Genomic DNA, 25,409 nt, shown 5'->3' on the forward strand with positions numbered 1-25,409 from the left:
CCTTCCTTCTTCCTCTTCCCCTCCTCACCTTTTCCCCTTCCTCTCCTCCTCTTCTTTCCCTCCCTCCATCTCCCCTGGCTCTAAAGAGATGAAAAGCTTTGTTCTACTACACACTCCCCATTATGATGACCTGACTGAGGCAGGATAACGTCCAGATGTGAGCAGAATGAAGGGGTTGCAGGTCAGTGGCATGAGAGGCCACATTCCAGCACCATTCAGGCTTGGGTCTTTGCAATCTTTCAATCCAGGCCAAGAAAGGGAACCAAATGATTAGAAACTTGAAAACTACTGACCATGTATTGAAGAAGGACGCTAAAAAAAGAAATCCCACACTAGCTCAGAATTGAGTATAATAAAAGGTTATTTATTTAGGGGTAGAGTCACAGATCACAATCCTCTGCTGGAATGGGGAACAGCAATCGAATCCTGCAGCCGGAAAAGAGGCTGGATGTGCGCTTTACATTGGCTTATATAGTATAAGATGCCACACCCAACTGGGCGGGTAACTTAAAGGCTACTGGCGATAGGAATTCCTACAGCAATGTATGACTCCAGGACAATGTTGAAGTCACAAGATAGCGGAACTATAAGACAGAACATCACAGATCCTGGAGTCACTGCCTAGAGCAGAGGCATCCAGGATGGAGAATCCATGTCAATACCTGTACTGGTCTTTGTGTGATCAAGAAATAAAATTCTCCCACCATTCTTCTTGATTATGGAAAGGACAATAAGGTATATAGAGCACAGGAAGAGACCTATTGGCATCGATCTCCAGAAATAATTTCCATATACAATAATCCTACAATTATTTGAAGCCAATCTGCTTCTCATGAGCCCTGCTGTGGGCAACACAGGGCATCTTTGCTGTTTTAAAAGCTGCTATTGTGATGAAGTTTACTAACACCCCCTCAGCAGCCATCTGCTCATAGAACTGCAGGTGGCTGTGTAGGTTTCCTGAATAAATACTAGATTTGCCAGACTCTCTAGAAATCAGTTTTAATCAAATGACTACTTTCTGAGCAATGGAATATCATGGAAAGAGCCCAGTGGAATCTTTAGTGAGATTTCCTTAACAGACCGCAGCTGAGCCTGGAGAAGGCAGGGGGCAGGAAAACCATGAGTCTAAGGCCAGTCTAGATGACATTGCAATACCTGTTCTCAAAGAACCAAGGAATAAAATTTTAGCTCAGTGAACAAGTACTTATCTATCATGTACACATTCCCGGGTTTTATAACAAATATCAAACACACACACGCACACATGCGCGCGCGTACCTGAAGGCATCTGCCTTGATCATTCTCTTACTCCGCCTTGAGTAATTCTTGTGCTGGTTGACCCACATGAAATTGTGGAGAATGAACACCTTGCCAGTTTGGGGAAGCCAGGGTCTCTGGGAATAGGGAGCCACCCTGGAACAACTAAACAAGCATCTGAATGTATTTCTTTATCTGATATAAGCTGCAGTAACTGAGTTTTCTATCTTTTAAAGGCAACCCTCAATCTTTACTGATGGGTATTTCCAGCCAAAAGACGAGCAAGAGCACAGGGTCTGGGGCAAGAGAGTATCTACCTGTGAGCAGAGTAAAGAGGTTGAGGGAGGGATGGAGGCAGAAGCAGCAGAGGTCACATGATAGCATCTTCTAGGCTCTAAAAAAATCAGAATAAAATGGAAAGGTAAGGCAAAGCTTTGGAGAGTGAGGAACTAAGATCATGTTTTTCTTAGAGACTCATGCTCTCTCCACATCAGGTGGGTAGCAGTTAGAATACATGGACTCTATTGCTGTCCTGCCCCATCCTTCTAGATCAGATTCTCTGGAACAAGTACCACAGAATCCAGTCTGGCAAGTCCTCCAGGTTCTAATTCCCACTCAAGACTGAAAACTGCTGCCTTAGGTTGGTACACTCTCAGACACAATGCAGTTTTTCATGTGGAACCACCCCTACTCTTCTGACCTTACTCTTGCATTCCTAATCTTCTATGCAGTTCTTTCTGATGCTTAAAAGCCTACAGATACAGACAGTTGTCTAAAATATCTGCTAGACCAGCTTGGTCAGCATCTCCCTCAGAGGCCTTCTGCAGTCTGGCTTGGGAATGATATCTTTTTCTGTTTTCAAAGAACATTCCATGCAATCCTCTATTGAAACATTTGCTGTATTATTTACTAATGGTTTACTTAGCTCTGATCTTCTTTCCAAACACAGGAATTTTTATTTTCTCACATTTAACAAAGAATTAAATGTTAATATTTTCAAATATTAAAAATCATTTTAAAAACCAAAACTTAAATGTCTCCTTTTTTTCAACACACTGAAGAAGTAGTTAAAAAGATAAAATCTTCATTTTACCCAAATGAGTTAACAATAGATGCTATAAATGAACATGTTTCATTGATTGTAAGCCACAATTTCTCTTCTTTCTTCAATCTGAATGAGTCTTAATCAATGGCCTGCCACAGCTTAGCTAATGGCATGTTCCCTTTTTTATAGTATCAAAATCAATAGTGGATCTTATGACAGTACAAATCCTTTTAATATGAAGTGCAGAAGGAGACAAGAAAGGAGAAAACCTGGAAGAAACATGGAAAGTGTAGCTGCAGAGAGAGAGCAAGGACGATCTGAGTAGGATCTGAGTAGGATCTGAGTAGTATCTGAGTAGAATGGATACCAAGGAAAAAGCTCTGTGAGATTGTAGCATTTGAAGACACACGGGAAAGGGGAGTGGTGTAGCTATGGGGTATGAAACAGTGTGGAATGGAAAGAGCTTTCCAGGTGAGGAAGAAGCAAGGACAAAGGCCCAAGGACAAGGACAATACCTAGTGTTTTGTTGATCAACCTAAAACAACTCAGGATAGTCTCTGGGACAAGAAAAATAAGTAGACTAGAAAAGACAGTAGGAAAAGCAGAAAAGCAGGAACAGAGAAGCGAAGTGAAGACTTAACATCCCGTCTGGTGGCTCTACACTTTCAATTTGCTCTAAAAAACTCTAAATAGAAGAGACAGATAAAGAAGACGAACTTATTGAAAAGGCAGAAAAGAGAGCCAAGATTAAAATCAAAGCTAAAGTATAGGAGCTGGAACAGATAATATAGAAGAGCAGACATCTGTAAAGAGGAAAAACGAACGGCATAAAAAGAAACAAACAGGGAAGAGTCACTTTCCGAGGAAGACCAAGAACAGCCCAGTAGTTCCTTGTCCAGAGAAAAAGAAAGGCAAGAATGACAATGAGGACAGATGGTAGAAAACTATAATTCTGTCACCAGGACACATCATACTTTCAGATTCGAATGGGAGCATGCTAGAAATGCTCTGAAATAATAAAGGGAGGTTGAAGCCAACAATAATTATCCATTTTCTAACTTTTTGTGTGTTTTGACATCAACTTTTAGCCTTAAAGTCCTTGATACACAAATCAAAATATTTTCTATTTACTTATTGTTTTTTTTTTAGAATGGAGTTTCTCTGTGTAACAACTCTGGCTTTCCTAGAACTCATATTGTAGACCAGGCTGGCCTCAAACTCACAGAAATCCCCCTTCCTCTGTCTCCCAAGTGCTTGGATTAAAGCTGTGTATTGCCTCTGCCTGGCTTTATTTTTATTTAAAAAAAAGAAAAGACAATCTCTGATAAATACTCACAAGTGATTATATAGTAGGATTTTTACCTCATGTCCATGCTGATTTAACATAGCTTATGAACGCAACAAAAGGATGTCATAGAGAGGTGTAAATTAAGAAAACATTTTACTATTTTTACAAATTAGTTTACAGTATTCTAGATATTCTTACAAGTATTGAGGATACAGATGGACTAAATACAGTCCTTCCCCTTAAGGAGTTTTTAACTAGCAAAGAAAATAGGAAAATAACCACAACACAATGGTGTTGGTACAATGGTGGTCAGGTAAGTGCAGAATGTATTGCTCATACAAGGAGCATTAGCTTTGCTCGCTGAGACTCCCAATTGGCTGTGAGAAGCAAATGCATCCTGTTGTCAGATACTAGATTTGTTTAAATCTGACCTCTGGTTTTCAAAGTACCTTGGATTGCAGGTGGTTCACAGGCCATGTTAAAGAAATAACATTCCCCCAAATTGGCTTGATTTAGTTGGGGTTATTATGCATGTTGAAGTAGAAGAAGGGAGAAAAGACCGATTATTACAACTGATTTACTGGTTTATTTAGTGACTTGCTTAAAGCACTGCTTGTACTGCTTACTTGCCAAGTTCCTGGAACAGAATGACCTGGAGAAATAGGTGAAATAATGGGTTGTTGTCGTTAACAGCCCGTTGACTGTCAAGAAGGCTTCTGTAAAATCTTACTTGCTTGTCGGCCCCACTTTGTAGTTTTAAAGTATGCAATGAAATAATGAAAACTGGACCCTACACTGAGGCTCTTAAGGAACCATTGTGGCTTTGGCCCACTGGTGGAATTTTTCTTCCACTCTCATTGGTGCTGGAGTGCAGAAAGGTTCCTGCAACACTGTGGTGACACACCATGACCAAAAGCAACATGGGAAGGAAAGGGTTTATTTGGCTTTATCCATGGAAGAAAGCCAACACAAGAACTCAAACTGAGCAGGAACCTGGAGGCAGGAGCTGATGCAGAGGCCATGGAGAAGTCCTGATTACTAATTCGCCTCTCATGGCTTGCTCGGTCTGCTTTCTTATAGAAGCCAGAACCACCAGCATATAGTGGCGCCAGCCACATTGGGCTGAGCTCTCCCATGTTGAGAAAACGCTCTACAGGCCTGCCTACTGCTGAATCTTATGGAGTCGTTTTCTTAATTGAGGTTTCTACCTCTCAGATGACTATAGGTTGTGTCAAGGTGACATAAAATTAGCCAGCACAGCGCTCTTTCCTAAACGTTATATATTTTACAATAGTTATTTTCAAAGTAATAATGGAGTCTGGGACTGTAGCACAATGGTTAATACCTATCTGCCATTTTCATTCTCTCTTACTTCGAGCTATCTGTCATCTTCTAACAGCTCCAGACCTCCACACTCTCTTCACCACGTCCAAATAAGAGCAAGAATGCCTTCTCACAGACTGAGAAATGTCCCATCCTCCATCCTAGCAACAGGAATTGATCCCTAAAATAAGAATCAATTACATGTTTGATATTACCAGAATTTCATGGAACAAGAGTTTAGGGTAACAGTTCCACTGCAGGAAGAGGTCACAATTAAGGGAAACGGCAGTGGATGTTTATGTTGGAGCAGGAACAAAATAAAAGATGCAACTAAACTTCTTTCCAAAACATAAATCCAGCTGATCAATATATGAGAACCATGCGAGGCTTTGGTCTCTATCCCACATGACTGACATAACCTTACTGGTTGTGTCCTTTCCTTTCCCACATCCATCTCTCTTGCCTTTCGCATGAAAACAAAAAGCATGTGCTGCTAATACCTCCAAATTTCCAATTCAGATGAAGGCCTAGCCTCCAGGGCAGTGGTATTTAGGTGAGTCTTAAAGAGATTATAGTTCCATGCAGATGATGCCATGTGGAAAGAAAGAACTCTTCTGAGAGAGAAAAGGGGGTGGGGAGAGACCAAAGCTTTATCTCTGTTACATGAGAACACATCCCAAAGGCAACTAGTAGCTTCTTCAAGAAGCTAGGAAGAACCCTCTGTAGAACCCAGCCATGTGGACATATGATCTTTGCATAACTATTTACAGTCAGAGTTTTAGACATTCTGGCTTATGTGCATTTCCAGACAGTTTCCAAGGGAACCAAGGAAATTCAATGTGCCTTTCCAGTTGAAGGCATTTCAAGGCCTGCTCTGTCTAATGCAGAAGTCACTAGACACTTGTGACTTTTCTGCGTTTCAAATGTGGCTGAACCGTATTAGAGAGGCCAGATCTCAGAGACTTCAAACAAAAAATTCATCATATTTGTTACATTAGATATCAGAACATTAATTTTTGAACATTATTTTGTGTTAATGTATGTTATTAAAGTTAATAATATAGTCTTCTTTTTATATTAAGCCTATCAGAATATTTCACATTGTGTGTGTAGTGTGCATTCCATTTGTACTGGCCAGAACTACTGTTGATTAATGTTTATTTCTAATTTGTGTGTGTGTGTGTGTGTGTGTGTGTGTGTTTGCAAGTACATATCCCTGTGGGTGTATGCACAAGTGCATGTGGGTGCAGGCATGTATCCATGTGGGTGTACACGGAGGCCAGATGTTGACTTCAGATTTGTTCTTCAATTATTCTCCATCTTGGATGCATCATCTCTGAAAGTGGGGCTCATTGGACTGAGCAGTGAGTTCCAGGGATCCACCTGTCTCTCCTGTCTCTCAAGCACTCTGGTTATAGTTGCTTCCTGTCCTTATTCATTTGGCAATGTGTCTTGGGTTTGGGACCTTCTGACAGGAAGCATGTTAGATATACGAACAGTTCCACCCAAACCCTAGTTCTAGGTAGGGCCTTCCCAAGGTGTGAACATACTCCACTTCAGTATTCTGTAACTGATGGCCAAGAATGCCATCAATCTTCAGCAAATATAAGAAACTGTGCGCTGGAAGAGGGCTACTTGAAGGATGAGAATATCAGCCCCCTCCCCCCAACCATTTTGGTTTAAAAGAGTGTCTTGATCTATTTTGTTGGTATAAGCAAATGACTGAGTCAGAATGGTTTATGGAAATAGATGTTTAAAGAAATCACAGTTATGGGGGTTCAAAATCATGGTGTTCAGCTTCTGCAGAGGCACAGGGCAGTTCAGCACCTAGTGGGAAAACAGAAGAAGGAAGTAGAGCCAGGGGAAATGGTGCACATGCAGGACATAACAAGAGGCAGTGAAAGGCTCTTTTATTCCCTTATGGAAAGAGCAGTAATCTCTTCATGTGGACGAATCTCTCATAATATCAAATCCTCTTAAATGCCCACCACTTCTCACCACCTTTACGATGGTGACCAAGCCTCTAACACAAGCTTGAGTTTCTACCAAGCTTTTTTTTTGGTATGGCAAACCATACCAAAACCATAGCAGAAGGCCTGGAGATATGGCTCTCTGTGGCTCAGAATGATTATTATGGAACCATAAGGCTTCAGTTTGAACCCCAGCACTCTCAAGAACTTAGACTGGTTTCCTGCATACTCAGAACCCCCAGACTTGCCAGGGGCAAAGACAGGATTGCTGTGGTTGGAGGTCAACATGCCTGGCTGAAACACACGTGCTCAAGATTCAGATAGAGACCCTGACTCTGACAAATAAGGCCTAGCGTGACATAAGAAGATGCCTATACCTTTCCCTGGCCAGTGCTCACCCATGTAATACACCCCAGCACACACACTTACAGCAGAACAACTGAGAAACGCAGCCTTATCGACTAACATTTATTGAGGTTGCTTCTCTATCCTCCCAATATCCTTTGTGATAGAAACCCTTATGAAGGTGAATTAGTTAGTTCAAGGTCATGCCACTGATATCAGAATGAGTCAGGTGTCAAGGGCACAAATCTTAAATGTGGTACACATTATCTTGCATGGCGTCTGTCCCTTGTTTCAGTTCACAAGTAATCTAGATTATTTCCACGGTAGCCATTCCTGGCTTCCATGAAAATTACCCGGGACACTTAAAAACACACTCCTGCCTGAGTATCACTAGCTATGGATCTCAATTTCATTAGTTCCACAGGTTGTCTTGGTGTGCATAGAAGCTCCAGGGCTTTCAAAACAATTCCCAGTTGACAGGTGAAGAGAATCCTGGGAAACTCTTGAACAAGCTGGCAACAGTTAAACTCAGGCTCTCTGAGTAAAGCCCTGGCTTTCCCCACTGCAATATGCAGAGGTTCCTTGGTTAGCATTTGAAAAGGCAGATTCCTAGGTAATCCCCCTTGAAGGACCCTGCTTTTCAGCAGCCTCCCAGGAAACACTGATGCTATCAGTCCAAGAACCAGTATTTCACCTAGATTCCCTGAGCTAGGTGAGGTCCCTGGTCCTAAATGAGTTGCAGCTTTCCCAACTCTGTGCTCTGGGCTGGACAGTATGTTCTGCTGTGTGTCCACCCGAATTAGGAAATCCTGGAGAATCCAAGCAGATTCCCTTGCCATCTTCCAAGCTCCACTTTAGAACAAAAGCCTTGGATTTAGGACAAAGACCTTGTAGGAATTGGAGCTCCAGAGTTCTGGAGGAAGATTCCCCAAAATTTAAAGAAAACCAAATAGCACAAATTCTACAGTCAGACTCCAGACACATAAGTCTCTCATGGCTTGATTTCTTCTCCACCCTAGCGCTTTCTCTCTTTTTAAGCTCAGTCATGGGGATGGAAATCTTAGGAGTCACCTTTACAACTCCTGTTAGAGCTGCCATCCGAGTGCTGGGCCAATAAGCGGCCTTTGCCCTGTCCCCTGGGCACAACTTTCTGGATCCCTCGGAGAGTCCGACAAGGGAGTCTTCTTGCCTTTCATGATACTCTACTGCTACTTGGACTCCACCCAGGTTCCGCAGGCTGCCTTCCTTAAAGCCGGGTGTGACGGTCTGTGAATGGTGTCACACACACGTGGTCCTTGTCCTGTCTTGCCTGGGCCTGGGATGAACCAAGTTCCCGTTCTTGCGAGACGTAGACCAGATCTTTGTACTACTTTGATTTTTGCTAATTTCACTCCGCCTACGCCTCTTTCCCCGACATCAGAAGGACCAGGCCTTGCATTTCACAGCCTGCAGCTTGAAAGAACCAGTGGATGCCTATGCGGAGGCTCCCTGGCAACATCCACCACACTCAGCTCCTTGCAGACACCACATGCGCCTTACCGGTACCGAGAGAACAGAAACTGAAGCCTAGTTTTGTGGGCTCCAGCTCTCTCTTTAGATATACGTATCTGGTATCTGTTCTCCCATATAAAATCAGCACTGAGAGTTCCCGAGACCGCCTCCAGCTTGCAGACCCAACCTCCCCAGCCAGGTTCCGGCCCATCAAATTGGGAAATGAGGTGATCCATCAGCCTGCATCTCCCAGGAGTGTCGCTGACTGGGAGCGCCAGGCAGGAGGCGTGCCCCATCTGTGCGCTTAGTCAAAGGGAATAGCAGAACTGCAGGGCTCCGGACCTCTGGGTGACCTGCGTCGGTGTGCATAGCCGGCTCTTGTTTCCTTGGTCTGGGATTCAAGGGCGCTTTGGCTTCGGTTGAGACAGGGCTGTGAACAGCTACCGAATATCCACAGCTAGGCTTTTCATCAGAAGGGTGGCAGGCGCGGGAAATCCCGGGAAGAAAAAAATTGGGGCCTGGAAATTGCACTGACAGATGCCCATCTTGAACTGGAAAGCTGAAGAAAAAACTCTGAGGGACTCGGGTCTCTGAGGGGCTGCGGGAGTCTTACAGTTTGGGGCAAGCCTGAGAAATTTTTAACTTTGCTTTTAAATTAAAAAAAAATCAAACTAAAAGTGAACACATAGGGGAAACCAAATCCAAAATGCGACGTTTTCATAACCATGTATACGAATTTATATGTAAAATTTCAAAGGTGTATGGCGAATGACTCCTTGGTTTGTATAAATTGTGAGAGCCCAGAGTTGTAATCTGCTCCATCCAGTGGAGAAGGGACAGGTTGCTTTTTGGCGGGTCTGCAGTAACGCAGCTCCCAGGTCCTGCTGTTGAACTGTGCAGAGACTGGTGTTGGGAGCCCTCTGGGCTCTGCAGTCTCTGAGCTCAGGAGCAGCCTCTGAGCTGAAGATTTTTTTATTAAAGGCAGGGCCCTGGTTTGTCCCTGGACACGCTCCTTAAAGTGGAAGACTGGATTTTTCTTCTAGCTGGAATGCCCCACATTCCAACCTTGTGCCCAGATACTGAGAAAAAGAGGGAAGGAGAACAAAACCTAACGTCGGGCCACCTGACTCCGGGCCCCACCCCCACCCTGGTTCCCAGCGCGCTTTTTGGCCCTCTTTGCTGCCACGTCTTTGAGCACAAACCATTGCCTGTATTGAGAACCTTACTTGGAGCCTGGAATGCTACAAAAATCCAAGCGCCGCTAGGATCTCAGGCACCCCTTTGGAGTTCTTACCTGGACCTGAATGGCTGGGGCAGTTTCCTAGAGGTAAGGACACAGAGAGCTGGTGGTTTCCGGTGGGGGAGGAAAGGAGAAGTGAAATCTTTGTAACTTGATCTCTCTCCTTCACACTTTAAGGATTACTCTAGCTCCAGTCCACCTACCCCAGGAAGAACAGGGAATGGAGAGACCCAGAAACCAGAGAGCAGAGATCTAAGCAGGTTCATTCTTTATTCTCCCAGCTCTTTTAGTTTGGCAAGTCTTCCTGGGGTATAAAGGATTGTAGGGAAGTCAACAACAGGGTGCTAGGAGCCAAGGTATTTCCTAGGTTCAGAGCTTCATCAGCTAAGGGTGAAAGCATCAAGACTACAGGAGTAGTAATATATATTGTAATAATATTATTACTAATATATGTTATTATAAATTATTGTTATATATTGTTGTAAAGTAAAATATATTATTAAAAAGATATATACCACCCCCCCAGTGGCTGGGCTTGAATGGCTTCTACCAAAGAACAAAAGACTGTGTCTCCACTCTCCTCCTCTCTCCCTCCCTCTGTAATGCCCTTATTGACCCTAGCCTAGCTTCAAGGTAGTGTGAGAATAATTTCAGATAGACAATTAAGAGTAACTAAAGGGACTAAATTCACTAGGGACTGACACCTCCTGAGGGAGATTTTTAAACACCTAAATGATCTCAGAAGTCAGGTAACAAATTATTTTACATGAATCTCTGATTGCCTAATCTTACCTAGGTCCACAGTGTAGTTATTTCTTGGAGAGATAGATTAAAGGAAGAAGCAACAAAAATCACAAACTCCTATAAGTTTTGCTTTAATTTTGCCCCAATTTAGCAACGTTTCACCTCCTGTTAAGAAGTTGTGAGACTGTGCTCCTTGGCCTAAGACCTTACACACTGAAGCAGTGTAGACTTTGTTCCACGGGCTAAGACTTGCACTGGTGGTACCCGAAGCCCCACCTAATCGGCTAAAACCTAGCCAGAACACTTACAGAATGACTGGCACAAAGATGACAATTGTTCCTTTGCTTCAGTGCACTGCTAGGCTTGGCATGCCTGTCTCTTCCACCCTCCGTGGTGAAACCATTTGTTTTAACTGAACTCATACATGCCATTTCTTCAGGTCTTGCTAAAATCCCAGCCAATGAAAGGGCCCTTCTTCTGGTTGTTTCTTTCAAAACAACCTTGTACAAACAGCTTGTACAAACAGCTCCTGTTGAAAAAGATGTGGGAAGGACCAAAGAAATTGTAGAGTGAAGGCAATCACATCAAGACCAGGAAAGTTGAGTGCATCAGGAAGCCCAATCTCAATTTCAGATCCTTTCTAAATACGATGGTGTTTGACAACAAATGAACAAAATATCCTGATGACAACTTATATTTCAGTTCTTATCTCCAGTTGTTTTCTATTCTAGAAAGGATTTGAGGTCTGTAATGATTGATATAATGATGTAATTGTTCTGGGGTGAGCTAAACAAAGGAAAGGCTGTGTGAGACCATTTCTGGCTTAGTAAGTGTGTGAGTCTAGTTTAGTTTTGTTGAGTTATCCTGCTTCTATGATTTCTGTTGCACTTCTGTATGCACTTTGGCTGGCATGTCATGGGTGTTGTACAGCAATGTCATTTTTATACTTCCCTACAAGGTGGATAGAAATCTCAATACCCAAATTTCAGCTGGAACAAAGAACAGCCTTTTCTTCATGAAGCACATAAACATCACATTCTAATAAGTAATGTTTATCAATTTTCAGAATTTTGTCATGATTCTATGCCAGTCAATTTTAGAGATACACCAACTTGAAAAGTTTTATTTCATTTGGAAGAAGTTTTGTGGATGCCATTGTTTTGCATATGTGTGTGTACATAAATTGTCAGAGAAACCATACAGAGAGTTATGGTACACAACACATGATGGATTTGGGTCCTAATTTCTTTTTATTGCGAATCCATAAACATGGAAATACGAAGAGACATCTTTGCATTGTCTACTTGCATGAAGATGTATTTTTGTCTGCATTGCCTTGTCTTCCATCTCAGTTAACTTGATACTTCTGTCAAGACCCTCCTTTCCCAAGGGCCTCCTTTTCTTGTCATTTACAACCCTTCCTCCTTTTGCTTCAAAAATGTTACTACACACACATTAATGCCATTCATATTTTCACATGTGGTCTTACCTTCTCCCACCCAAACTGGAAATACACTTTCACTATATGTATGATGCAGGGATCATCAGATGTCAGGAGAGTCACAAGAACTAGTATGGGTGAGTACATAGATTGGAATGAATCCATTGAAGGACCCAGAGGACCTACTGGAGATAAGAAAGCTAGTGTGTTTGAGTCATACTTACACCTGACATTTGATGCCGTGTAGCAGTGGCTGTGATGTTGAAGATAGACACATCCATCATCTATGCAAATGCACACATTAACACCATTTCTCCTACCTTTTCACACTCCAGGTGTGAGCAATGGATCAGATTTATTCTGGAGATCTTTGTTAATATCTTTATTTATGGGTAGAGATGTTTCATCTGCATGAATGTCTATGTGCTATGTATATGCCACGGAAGTGAGAAAATGGCCAGTGTTCTTAACCACTAAGCTGTCTTTCTAGCCCCATTTGTCAATATCTCCAAGTATGATTTATTGCTAAATTTTCTTTTATCACTTTTATGGTTATGGTAAAGACCCAAATATATCTTCTTCAAGACAATTAGACAGTTGTTAAATTAAATATAGATGCAAGTTAAAGATCTAATAATCCAGTTTGTATTGCAAACAAGAGTCATCCGTGATAAACTAACTGATTTAATAGATGTTCATATGTGTAAGCCGTGTCTAAGATCAAACACACACACATGCACACACACATTGCATTATTGTTTTTTAAAATGATACTCCCAGGAGGAAAAAATTAAAACTGTTCCTTCCATTTTTTCCCTTTCAACTTGTTTAAGTACTCTTTGGTGTCAATGAAGAATAATTTTTATCAGAAATGAAAAGGAATGTAAAAAAATAATTACCAAAGGACCACATTGTACAAATCATGCAGAATGGTTAAGACCATTGGCAAGAATTTTCCCCATCTACCATCTTATTATGAAAGCAGACCATCATGAATGAATTTAGTTTATTATTCAACAACTCATAAGGTCATGATTTCTGCAATAATGCACCATAAAAGAAATCTCTATAATCTTTTATAGGCAACTTTCCTGCTTTTATATTGCTATTTGTTTATCTCACTATACACAATGCAAATGGTTTGTACTCAGTTAAAGTATATGGATGGTTTCCATCTGTATTTTATTTTGAATAATTTTTAAATTTGATTGCTCAAGTAACCTAACCAGCCATCCCTTAAATCTGTGGTTTTCAGCCTGTAGGTCACGACCCTTCAAAGGTCGAAGGACCCTTCCATAGGGGTCACCTGAGACCTTCTGAACACAGATATTTGATTATGATTCAGAACAGTAGCAAAATTACAATTATGAAATAGTAACAAAAATAATTTTATGCTTGGGGGTCACCACAACATGAGGAACTGTATTAAAGGGTCACAGCATTAGGAAGGATGAGAACCACTGCCTTAAATGTTACAATATTTTAAATAAGAAAATCTCAATCCTGTAGAAGTTCACAAATGTAAGTAATACATCCTAATGGCAAGCCTATCTTTTCTTTCCTTATTAAAGTAGGAGGAGGAGGGAGGGCGAGAGGGAGAGAGAGAGAGATCAGCATAGACACAGACAGACAGACACACTAGGTTTCAGACTGTCATTTAATAAAGCTTTGTAATGGCAGTCATAATGTGCTGTGTTTTGGAGTCGAAACATTATATAAAGAGAAGCGAATACAATCCCTATAAAGTTAAAACATGTGATTTTTCTATTTTAGTTCTAACTAACCATATGACATTTCCGAAGGTCATTTAATTTCTCAATGTCTTACATTGGGGAAGGTAAAACAATAACCTATATTTTCCCTTGCCCAGCTTCTAAAATCGTAGTGAGATTCAAACTGACAACATAGGTAAAAACGCTTTGTAGTTTGCCCTTTAACATGACATTGGCTATGACATGTGTTTAAGGCAATTATTATTTATTGACCGCACACAGGATCCTCTAACAAAAGAAATATTTGGACATCATTACAATTAATGAGGGCACCATGTCTGCTTCCCAAAGAGGTGCATTCTGATTTATAGAGCAATAATTAAAAAAATTCAGCGAACTACCAAATGCAAATAAAGGAATTATTCAGCGGTGTTTGCCTTTCAGCTCCCCTAGAAGCTTTAGAGTAATACCCGCATGTTTCTGTTACATAACGCTGGGTCTTCACCTACAGAACAGTTCTAAAATTTCTGTCCTACCAGACCCCAGATAACCCTGTATGCTCACAAGCGTTAGGTTCACGTGCAACGCTCTTAACAGAGTGATCACAACTTAATGAGCCAGGCTAGCGCAGGCCACATGCACTCAAAGGGTAGGACTCATGGCCCTCTCGGTCCACAAGGATATGCTGCATTATTTGGTTCCTCTTTTGGAGGAGGTGTCTTTTTAAACTTAGAAGCTCCTGAGCAGATAGAGACGATGTCTCTGAAAGCCAGAAACTGTTGCCATAGCATTTTCCTTCCCTGTTCCTGCCTACCCCCTTTCTCCAAAGCAGGAACAGTCTGAGCTCTGTCGCTTTCTTTCAGGAGCAGACGTCTCTCCAGGATCCAGGGTTCCAGTGGTGTTCCATCTTCACTAAGTACTGACTGTACCTGGTGGGAGGGCTTAGTAAGTCCGAGGGTGGCATTAAGTTTCCTAGGACCGACTCATCTTTGCGGATACCACTGCAGAATAGAAGAGAGACCTAGGGAGACATTTCCTCCCACACACCATCCCAATCTTATTGGCCCTCGAGACAGCCAAATTACAAGTCCTGGAACAGAACCTCGTCATTTTCAGCACTCTAGGCGTGGACAGCTCCTGCATCTTGGGCGCTTCCTCTGCAGTGTGCCGCGCGAGAGCCACAACGCCCGGTGCAGCACGCGACTGGACCTCTAGCGCTCCCTCCTCCCAATCCGTACCCCTTCCCCCCCCCCCTCCCCTAGCTCACTCTACCGGCCACTTTGAGGGATTTCCTCCTGGGGCGGCCTTTGCAACAGCAACACGTCTGCCTGGTTGGCGGCAACTGCGAGCATGGATCTCCTAGGAAAAGCCCTTCTCAGCGGAGACAGACTTCGGATTCTCCTGATGCTCTTCCGTGAGTAGCGTCTGGGGACCAGGAGTGCGGGATGTACTCTGCAGAGAATCCAATTCACAGACTAAAGCCAGTAGCTTTAGGTTTAAAATTGGTCCTTATGTGTTATGATTATTTGGGGGCTGAAGGTGGGGATGGCCCCCATCGGTTTCAGAGAACTCCCCGCGAGCCACACACCTGTGTGGCATCACCCAGACAGAGCGCGCTAGACAGTCCGTATTCAGGATAGGAAGGGGGAGGGCACGGCACTGGCAAGAAAGGTTTAGCTTTTATCCCCCAAGTGTGTTTTTTAAAGCCCAGTCGTACTGTAAGTAAGGATTTAATTTTGTTTTAGATTCTATTTTCATTATAAATCAGAGGCAGTGAATCTGGATTTGGTAGCGCTGAGTTGGAGAAATGGCTTGCGGGAGCACACAGCTTCGAGCTGGGAACTTTGCCACTCCAAAGCCTGCAGAGAACAGTCTCCAGTGTCCTAAAGCCGCGGGCTACCTGAGCCTGAAATCGATGAGATTGCTTTGCTTGCTCCGCAGATGCAATGGCCCAAACCGTGGCAGAACAAGAAGTGGAAAATCTTTCGGGCCTTTCCACGAGCCCTGGGAAAGACATATTTGTGGTGCGGGAAAATGGGACAACGTGTCTCATGGCAGAGTTTGCAGCCAAATTTATTGTACCTTATGATGTGTGGGCCAACAATTACGTGGATGTAAGGAACCTTTTTCCTCCCCGGCTTGCCCCTAGGGCTGCAGGGCCGAAGGGCACCCTCCCTTCGGGCCCTGCCAAGACCTCAGTTGCCCGCCTCTTCCCCCCAAACCCCTGCAGGCTGTTCCCGAATGCTGCATGGGGGTTCCAGCTTGCAACGCCTTCTGCTCGCCCTGCCTGCTTTAAAAGTAAACCCCCTTTCTGCTCCCCTCCTGGAGGGGTGTGCACGTAAGAATCTACCTGCATGTTCCTGGACCCCCGGAGCGCGCGTGCACAGGAGCGCCCAAACCTGCAAGCTAGAGTTTGGAAGCGCAACCCTTCCCGATCCGCGCCAGGGCCCCACGCGCTGAGGGGGCGCGGGGCGTGTGTGTTCCCAGCTGATCACAGAGCAGGCTGAGATCGCCTTGACCCGGGGAGCTGAGGTGAATGGCCGCTGTGGCCACAACGAATCGGAGCTGCAGGTGTTCTGGGTAGATCGCGCCTACACACTCAAAATGCTATTTGTAAAGGTATTTCGGTGCGTGGGAGGGGGAACTCAGAGGGATGGTGAAGTCCGCGTGGGTGAGCGCGGTAGTGGCCTCTGAGGTTGTCCATTATAAAGCAGTTGGAGCTGTCCACAGGAACCTTCCTATCTTGGCAGGAAAGTCACAACACTTCCAAAGGATCAGAGGCGACTTGGAGGCTGAGCAAGGTGCAGTTTGTCTATGACACCTTAGAGAAAACTCACTTTAAAGACCCAGTGAGTGGTAAGTAGTCCAATGTGGATGGGAGAGTTTGCACATGGGAGCAAGAGCAAGCCAGAATGGTCTCTGGGTCTTGGGAACAGCTCCAGGATTTGTGCTCTGAGATCAAACCTAGCTGGGGCATGCTTGCTCTCCAGGGTCAAAGAGGTAGGAGTGTCTAGGTGTCCTCAGGAGAGCCGGGGCCATAAATCCTTCAGACTCAGCTGAAAGGTGGCATTGTCATGGAAGGGACATCAATGAGTTTTATGATTTTATTTCTACATCACAGACTGTTTGCTCTAATGTATTAAAAAAAATGCAAGAAGACACTGTGACAGGGTTGAGTGGGCTTCAGTGTCTTTCTGTGCACAATGACATAGCTCTCTGGGGCTTTAACCACAGCCACGTCAGGGCAGGTTTTGTATCCTATATCTTCTTAATTCATTAGTTTTCTCCACCTAGTCTTACCCTAGTCTTCCAAAAACATCTGAAGGAGAAGAGCACCTACACCTTAAATAACAACGTGCCTATCTGCAAGCACTGTTAAAGACCAGAAATACATTTAAATGTATTTTAAAACAAAAGCAAAATTCACTGTCTTGCTTGTCAGGCTCTATGTTGGAAAGAGGATTTTCTTCTGAGGATGCAAAATAATGCTGGCAACATCTCTTCCTCTTTATATTTTGATAATTGTGACAAAACAATTATTTCTCTTTCCTTTTGCCAAAGCAATCAAGTATTTTCCGTAGGATAAGAGAAAGAGAAGGAAAGAGAAAGAACAGCAAGTGTGAGCCAGAGCCAGAGAAAAATGGGTGCAAGCTGTGGAGAGCTGTGCACTGTTCCGTCTTTGGAATTGCCGATCGAGGCTTTAGTCAAAAGGGTTGTATTTTCAGGCAGCACACTCCTTCAAAATGAAATCCCAAATTACTACCTAATGAGAAAATTCTCAGAAGGAATGGGGGACTTGGTCCTTCCTCCCCACTTGGTGTCTTTGCTGAAGTTCCAGCCTGGGACTGCAGCACCAATAGAAAGCATAGGTTCTGGGCTTAGCAGAGATCTCCCTAGACTAGGAGCAGCAAGGGCACATCCAGCTCAGTTGACGCTTTGGTTCTCCCGCAGCTGGAAAGCACACGGCCAACTCTCATCACCTCGCTGCCTTGGTAACCCCAGCTGGGATGTCCTATGAATGTCAGGCTCAGCAATCCATTTCTCTGGCCTCCAGTGATCCTCAGAAAACGGTCACTATGATTCTGTCCGCAGTACACATCCAACCCTTTGACATCATCTCTGATTTCGTCTTCAGTGAAGGTAAGTTAGGTTGGTGCTAGGAAAGGGAGAGGGGGCTGGCTTTTAAGATGGGTGAGAAGAGGGACTTATGGGGCTCCCAGGATGTATTTGCTTGCATTCCTTCTAGGCTGCAAAGGCAATTTCCACAAGATTTAGAGGTTATAAAGTAAATGCGGCAACTTTCTACAACACACGCCCCTGCCTATTCTCTCTCTCACTTCTTTATTCTTTTACTCCTAAGGGAGGAATTATTTCAAGGCAATTTGATACTCTTCTTATTACCCATAGGCAGATTCTAATTACTTTGTTTGTAATTTCCACTGGGTTGGGGGTTACCAAATGAATACAATGAATTATTTAAATGTTCATAATATTGGAAGATCTTCATCTGAGTCACCCACTACCATTTCCCAAGTTATTTCTCATTCACACAATCGAGGCTTTCTCTCAACTGATATTCGACAGAATGCCTCCACCTCTCCTGAATAATTGTTCCCAGAGCATCTGAGAATTCTGAAGGTAAATTCTCCTTAGAGAAAGACCTGATTATTTGGGCACTTCCCCCTTCTCTCTTCCTTTTTTTCCCCTACCTCACCCACCTGCTCCCTCACTTTCTTTAGCCTTCTGTCTTTCTGTGGTGCTCTTGGATAGAATTCAGGCCTCATCTTAATGCCTTTCCATTGTGTTGTATTCTAGGTCCCAGACCAGTTATTCATTTTGTCATTGGCTATTATTCATTTTGACTTTATTAACATCTGACACAGTACTAGATAATTAGATGTCCAGGTAATTGACTAAATAGATGTGCTGATATTCAGTTGACATAGACGTGCATATGTGTGCATTTTAGAAGTGGAAACGAAGATCGAGAAGTCAGAATCCCAATATTTACTTACTACAGGGATATTTATAAAATGTAGCCCTGAGTGTCTTTCTTAAGATGAAATAGTACGTGTAATATGACATATCATGGTTGTTGATGACTCATGAACTCTTTATGAGACTACTAGGCCTTGTAGGGTTGTCACCACAAACACATTTGAGTTCAAGCGGGAACTTTTAGTGGCTTTTGCTATCTGCTGGTCAGCTGTTATTAGCTCTTCTTTGTTTCTTGGCACTTCTGTGCTATAATTGTTGATTTGACTCGTCTCTCACCACTATCCCAGTTGCATCCATCCTGAGTTAGTTTTAGATTGCTGATAGCCATCTATGGATGAGAAGTCACACCTGATGTATATTTAAATTTATTTGTATACAAAGAACAAAAAACTAGGGAATAAAGAATAGAGCTCTTCACTCTAAATCAGCAACATTCATCACATAGAATTAGTTACATATTTTGTTTGAAAACAATTATTATCCATTTCAAGGTTGCAGATGGGAAAGATTATTAGAGACTTTAAGGACACATAATTTTCTAAATACAGACAGAATGGGCACAGGCAATTTGCAGTATTACCCAGGCATTTCAGGCTAGTAATTGGGATGTTTTTCGCCTGTGTAGTGCCCCAGGCTTTAGTGCTCCTGGGAGGAGGCAGGCATCAGAATCGCTCACTGGATCATGCACCTTTGTGCAGATGATGTTCTTTTGTTCCTGGCTCCCCCTGCCTCTGCTTCTTTGTATCTGACCACCTTGGAAGAGATTGTTTAATTCCATTTAAGGGAATTGGAAAGATTCCTTTTGGATTGCCCTTTCAGGTTCAAGCCCTGGACGTGTAGGGGCTTCCAGCATGGTGTACATGTGTATATGTGTAAGTGAACTGTATCTGCAAGAGGATATTTGAGCATATATCTACCCAACCACCACCATGATGGTTGTTGTATGCACTTTCAGGTGTGTGTGTGTGTGTGTGTGTGTGGTCTGTGAAAATGGCCAGGTATTTGTTGTGAAAAGTCCATTCCTGTGTCAGAAGGTTTTTACCTGATGGTCTTCACAACTTCCTGTTTAGCCTACTATATGAGATAAGTAAAGGAGGATCAGTAAAATGGGTAAGTGGACAGTCACTGGGGCTGAGAGTAATCAGATGAGGGTTGACATCTTCATCACTCATGTCCCTTTAAGTGCACTGGACTTAGCTACAGAAACAATCTTAATTACCAACGTAGTCTAATTTTAATGCGCACAAGAATGAACATAGTTGTGCTATTTGTATGCAGAATCTGCTTCCGTGGGCCCTGGGGTAGGCCCCCACATGCCCAGCTCCTGGTGATGCTGCTGATATATAGAATCCTGTAGAAAGTGGGGAAGAGAGGAGAGGGGAGGGGAGGGGAGGAGAGGACAGAGGACAAAAGGGGAGGGTGAAACTTCCTGGAGGAAGAAAACATACAGGGTCATGTGTTTAGTGACAGCAGTGTAGGAACAGGACCGTGCACAGCAGTGACTGGCCATATGGTGGGATATGGGCAAAAGCTTCAGTTAAACCAGAAAGATTTGAGTGCATTGAAGTTCATAAATGCCTAAACCAAAGCCAACTTTTACTGCTATTTAAAGCAGTGAGATCAATTTTCATCCATTCTGGGTGGTAGTGTCACACTGTGAGACGCACTGGTAACACGGACTACATAATGTTATCAGTAATATTGGTAATACATTAGAAACGATGTACAAAGCAAATTTTGATGGATATATTTTTTTTGTAATTTAAAAAGTTTGGAATGTGAAGTTAAATAGTTTCTGAACTTACTTTAATGCTAGTGAAGTTGTGATGTTTAAGCAGTTCCCAGAATATTTTCTGATTATGTTGAAGCACATTGTAGTTTAGTAACATATTTTATTGCTGTTTATATATTTAATTACAATTTATTATGGTCCGCTCATTTCAATGTACTATAGTTTTCCTACTCAAATTTCTCAGGTATTAACCAACAACATGTGATTCAATGCATAATTGTCTTCTAAAAAGGGATTGATCATGCTCTCATTGAATGGTATTTCTGCGGGACTGAAGGAATAGTAACTTATGTGTCTTAGTGAAAAAAATAACAGTAAGCAACAAAAAGCAGGAGTGAGGAGAGTTTGGGGTACCTCTGTGTAACATCCTGTAGAGGCTGCTGTGGCTTGGGGCTGTATACGTACATGGCCCTCCCTTATCAATGGGTAGCAGCTGTGGGGGGAGGTTTCAATGACTATACAAAGCACTCGGGCTCTAAATGGCTAAACATTTGCCTACATGGGTTGTTTTAAAAAATAATTGGGTTTGTAAAAGTTTGAGTTTGGTGCCAGCAGGCTTCTGAGCCTGCAGCGAAGAAGTAAACAGCGGATGGAGAGGGTACCTTTGGCTCATTTATATACCAAACACACTTTGTATGGCACTGTCGCCTGCTGTTCCAAGCACCCCGTGTTTTTCAGTTGGGGTTAATTAACTTGTCCTTCTGCAATTAATTCATAGTATAACCCCTTGAGGGTGTTGGGTATTTCTGACTAATGGGATAGGAGATTCTTCACTGGGATGGAGGGAATAATCCTGAGTATTTTAATGGTTTGGATGAAAGGGAAATTGGACATGTAATGCCAGGAAAACATAGTGGAACATGAAATTTGTCTCTGGTCTCCTTTAATAGAGACTCAAATTTGTAGATATTTAAAACAGATCACAAGTAATCCGGGTCCTTTTTAATTTTCAGGGGAAAACAGTTAAACAAAAGACACTAATGTCTGATACACAGAGTATCAGAGGTTCAGAGAACCCTGAATCCTCAAGCATTTACACTTTGGTTTTTGCTTGTTTATTTATTTTCAAATTTGTGGGCTGACAATTGAGCCCAAAGACACGTTAGACAAATGCTCTGTCCTGGAACTCTGTGCCACTGATCCTCTGAGCTTTTATCATTTTCATAACCACTAGACCAGGGGATGCTATCTATGGGGGCTAAGGTTATATTGGAGATGACACCTTTCTCTTTTCACTATATCACCCTCCCCAAAGAAAGCCTTGACAAGATACCTTTGCATAAGCCCTGTGACAGTCTGGTTTCTAGGACCACGGACTTCATTTTACCTGTTCAAGAACTTCACAGAAACAAGGATAGTACAATCTGTACTTTTTGTGTCAAATTTTATGCAACCTAAGAATTCTGAAATTCACTCATTTTGTAATTTGCAGCCATCTTTCATTTCTCCTTGTTGACTAATATTCTCCTTTATGACTTTCTGCTGTTTTTTTCCATTTTGATGCACATTTTGGTTATAACTGTATCTAACCATTCTCAGTAGTTTCTCCGGATATTTCCATTCCAGTCTCAGCATGTTCACCTAGTTTCATTTTCTATGCTGGTCTAGAAAAGGTAGCGCTGAGTTCTAAGCCTTCATTTCCGTCTCATCACACCCATGTGTTTTCGCTTTTCGGGGTTGGTATAGGGAAGGCAGTGCTGGATTCATTTGTCTTTGCTAGGAATCACCAGACTGTCTAACACGTTAGCAGTTTCTCAGGTTAACCAGGGAGTTTAACGCTTTGCCAGCTTAGCAGTTTGTTTTCAGCAAGCGCTGAGCTCCAAATGTTCTAGTCATTGCCAGCGCTTGTTATTTTCAGTCTTCTCAAGCACTTTGTGTTTCTAAGTAATCCTGGGTACGCTAGATTTTTAATTAGAAGTTAAATGTAGAAATTAAAATCATAGTGGCTGTATCTAATTTCCAAGCATTAGAAAGTTAAATAAAAATTTCAGGTAAATTTTAAATTAAATAAATTACCAGGATGTTTTGATGGCTGCCAGGAATCCAAAAACTGAATATTGTCATGCTAAATTGATACATACTTAGTTTATATTATGTAGAAATGTTACGACTTACTGAAAGAAAAAACAATGACCTGTCAATCGACAAAGACTTTGCTGAGAGATTGTTTCGTCTCTGCTTCTATCTTCTGCTAGGAGGGCTAGGATTTGGAGTATTTTTACTAGAGCTCATTGCTTTTCTTCTTTCTCATTTCAGAGCACAAATGTCCAGTGGATGAGCGAGAGCAGCTGGAAGAGACCTTGCCCCTGATTCTGGGTCTCATCTTGGGCCTTGTCATTGTGATAACCCTTGTGATTTACCACATCCACCATAAAATGACTGCCAACCAAGTGCAGATCCCCAGAGACCGATCCCAGTATAAGCACATGGGCTAAGGACCATTAGGCAGACAGCCTCCAGGTCCTGCCCCCAAACGGGATCAATTAGAACGACAATGGCACTTCTCACCTGTATACAGGATACACCAACATAGCTACACTCTAACAGGCCCGGGCACCTGAGTCTTGCCTGGCCTGTGTCCATGCTTAAACCCAGGGATTGCAGGCAGGTCTTGGGATTTGTGAATTGAATGATGGCTGTTGTTTCCATACTGGGAAATAAGGGTGGGTGGGTAGGGTAATAGACAGCGTCCATGCTCATGATGGCTTAGCTTTGACTCTCTGACTGTGTAAGTCTACAGCACTCAGAAAGGGAGATGTGGCCCTTACATTTCGAAACTGGAAAAACTTCCTTTGGGAGACTTTTCTTTGCTCCCTTGGCCTCAGCTTTCTTACTTACATGGTTTTCTTTTCTGTCTTTTAAGCTATCTTTTTTATTTAATATGCTGAATATATTATATCCTGACTGCAGTTTCCCCTCCCTGCTCTCCTCTCATCCACTCCTTCTACTGCTTCAGCCCTCCTTCATAAAAGGGGAGGCCTCCCAGGGATATCAAAGAACATGGTATATCCAGTTGCAATGAGACTAGGCAACCTTGCTCATATTAAAGCTGGACTAGGCAACCCAGCGGGAGGACAAGGATCACAAAAGCAGGCAGAAATGTCAGAGCCAGCTCCCAACTCCCACTGTTAGGGGTTCCACGAGAAGACCAAGCTATACAGCTATGACATATATAACATATATACAGAGGGCTTTGGTCAGACCCATACAGGCTCCCTGATTGTTGGTTCAAACCCTGTGAGCCCCTATGGGCCCAGGTTAGTTGTTTCTGTGGGTTTTCTTGTGGTGCCCTTGATCCCTCTGGCTCGTACAATCCTTCCTCTTCCTGTTCTGCAGGATTCCACAAGCCCCACCTTACATTTGGCTCTGGTTCTCTGCATCTGTTTCCATCAGTTGCTGGGCGAAGCCTCTCTAATGATGATTATGCTAGTCTCCTACCTATAAACATAGCAAAATATTATTTCATTTCATTGACTTTTTTTTTTTTTGGCCCATCAAGTCTGGTTCTATCCTCGGTGTCTAGGCTACCCAGGATCTTGTTCCTGGTCCTCCAGGCAATGTCACGGGTGGGCTCCCTCTTGTGGCATGGGTCTCAAGCTGGAATGGACATTGTTGGCCTTTATCACAGCACTTCTTGTAGGCAGAACAAGTTGTAGGCCAAAGGTTTGGAGGCTGGTTTGGACTTACACAGTTTTCAATGCACACAAAATACAACCTCATGCTCCCTGCAGCAAGACCCCTGAAAGTGATTCATGCTTTTGGCTGGCATTTGCATGTCTAGTGATCGTTTTGGGAATGTTTCGCTGCTACCTGCGCCCAGTGACTTTGCAGCACAAGAACCCGTTTAATGTCACTATGCACAGTTGTTTGGAATTCATAATATGTCAGGTCCAAGTATGGGGACCTAAAGAATCAGTACATGTGAGTTTGCTTTTGAAAATGAATTAAAAAAACACTATATTCTGGCCTTTGGCTGTCTTCCTTTTTGAAGCAAGAAAACAATCCTACAGTTGTTTCTTTAGTAACCAGAGAAGAAGATTGGATATATATATTGGCTTTTCATGGCAGGGTTTCTTTGGGTAGCCTTTGCTGTCCTGGAACTCTGTCCTGGAACTCACTCTGTAGACCAGGCTGGCCTTGAACTCACAGAGATCCACCTGCCTCTGCCCCCGAGTGCTGGGATTAAAGGTGTTCACCACCAAGCCTGGCTCAAAATACATATCATTTTTTTGCAAGAGGAAAACCAAAGATGGATCCGGGATGAAATGAGGAGAATGTTGGTTTTCTATAGCAGTCTTAAAGTTTCTATTCCTGTGTAGAGACACCATGATCATGACAACTCTTATAAGAAAACATTTAATTGTGGCTGGCTTACAGTTAAGACATTTAGTCTATTGTATAGTTGGATTTTTTTCTTTGAGCCACCAACCAGCTGCCAAATAGAAACATGGAGACTTCTTATTAATTATGAATGCTCAGCCTTAGTTTAGGCTTGTCTCACTAGCTAGTTTAACTTAATCTGCTTCTATTCATCTACATTTTGCCTTGGGGCTTTTTACCTTTATGTTATTCTGTATGTCCTAGCTGTCTGCTTCCTACATGTCTATCTGACCAGCCCCTGGTGTCTCCCTGGCATCTCTTTTTCTTTCTTCCCCAAGTCTAAATCTTCCTCCTACTTACTCTCATTGCCCAGAAGTCCCACCTATACCTATCCCTTTGCTATTGGCTTTTCATCTTTTTATTATACCAATCAGGTGTCTTAG

General features: G+C 42.8%; 1 protein-coding gene across 1 annotated transcript; it reads left to right on the top strand.

The window, feature by feature from the left end:
* The first annotated feature begins 14,400 nt into the window (after window positions 1-14,400).
* On the top strand, window positions 14,401-24,613 carry Lamp5 (lysosomal associated membrane protein family member 5). The gene is made up of 6 exons (XM_075962294.1): window positions 14,401-15,270; window positions 15,798-15,970; window positions 16,344-16,475; window positions 16,607-16,712; window positions 17,808-17,996; window positions 22,903-24,613. Exons 1-6 carry the CDS (start codon window positions 15,207-15,209, stop codon window positions 23,079-23,081), a joined length of 843 nt encoding a protein of 280 aa, XP_075818409.1. The 5' UTR covers window positions 14,401-15,206; the 3' UTR covers window positions 23,082-24,613.
* The last annotated feature ends 796 nt before the right edge of the window (window positions 24,614-25,409 follow it).

Source organism: Microtus pennsylvanicus, chromosome 2 (assembly GCF_037038515.1).
Source record: "Microtus pennsylvanicus isolate mMicPen1 chromosome 2, mMicPen1.hap1, whole genome shotgun sequence".
NCBI classification, from domain to species: domain Eukaryota; kingdom Metazoa; phylum Chordata; class Mammalia; order Rodentia; family Cricetidae; genus Microtus; species Microtus pennsylvanicus.

Excerpts from the sequence above, each read along its gene's own strand:
- Lamp5 (XM_075962294.1), top strand. The coding sequence starts at position 15,207 with ATGGATCTCCTAGGAAAAGCCCTTCTCAGCGGAGACAGACTTCGGATT. Across the intron at positions 15,971-16,343 it reads GGGCCAACAATTACGTGGAT|CTGATCACAGAGCAGGCTGA; the intron begins GTAAGGAACCTT and ends GTGTGTTCCCAG. Across the intron at positions 16,476-16,606 it reads TCAAAATGCTATTTGTAAAG|GAAAGTCACAACACTTCCAA; the intron begins GTATTTCGGTGC and ends CTATCTTGGCAG.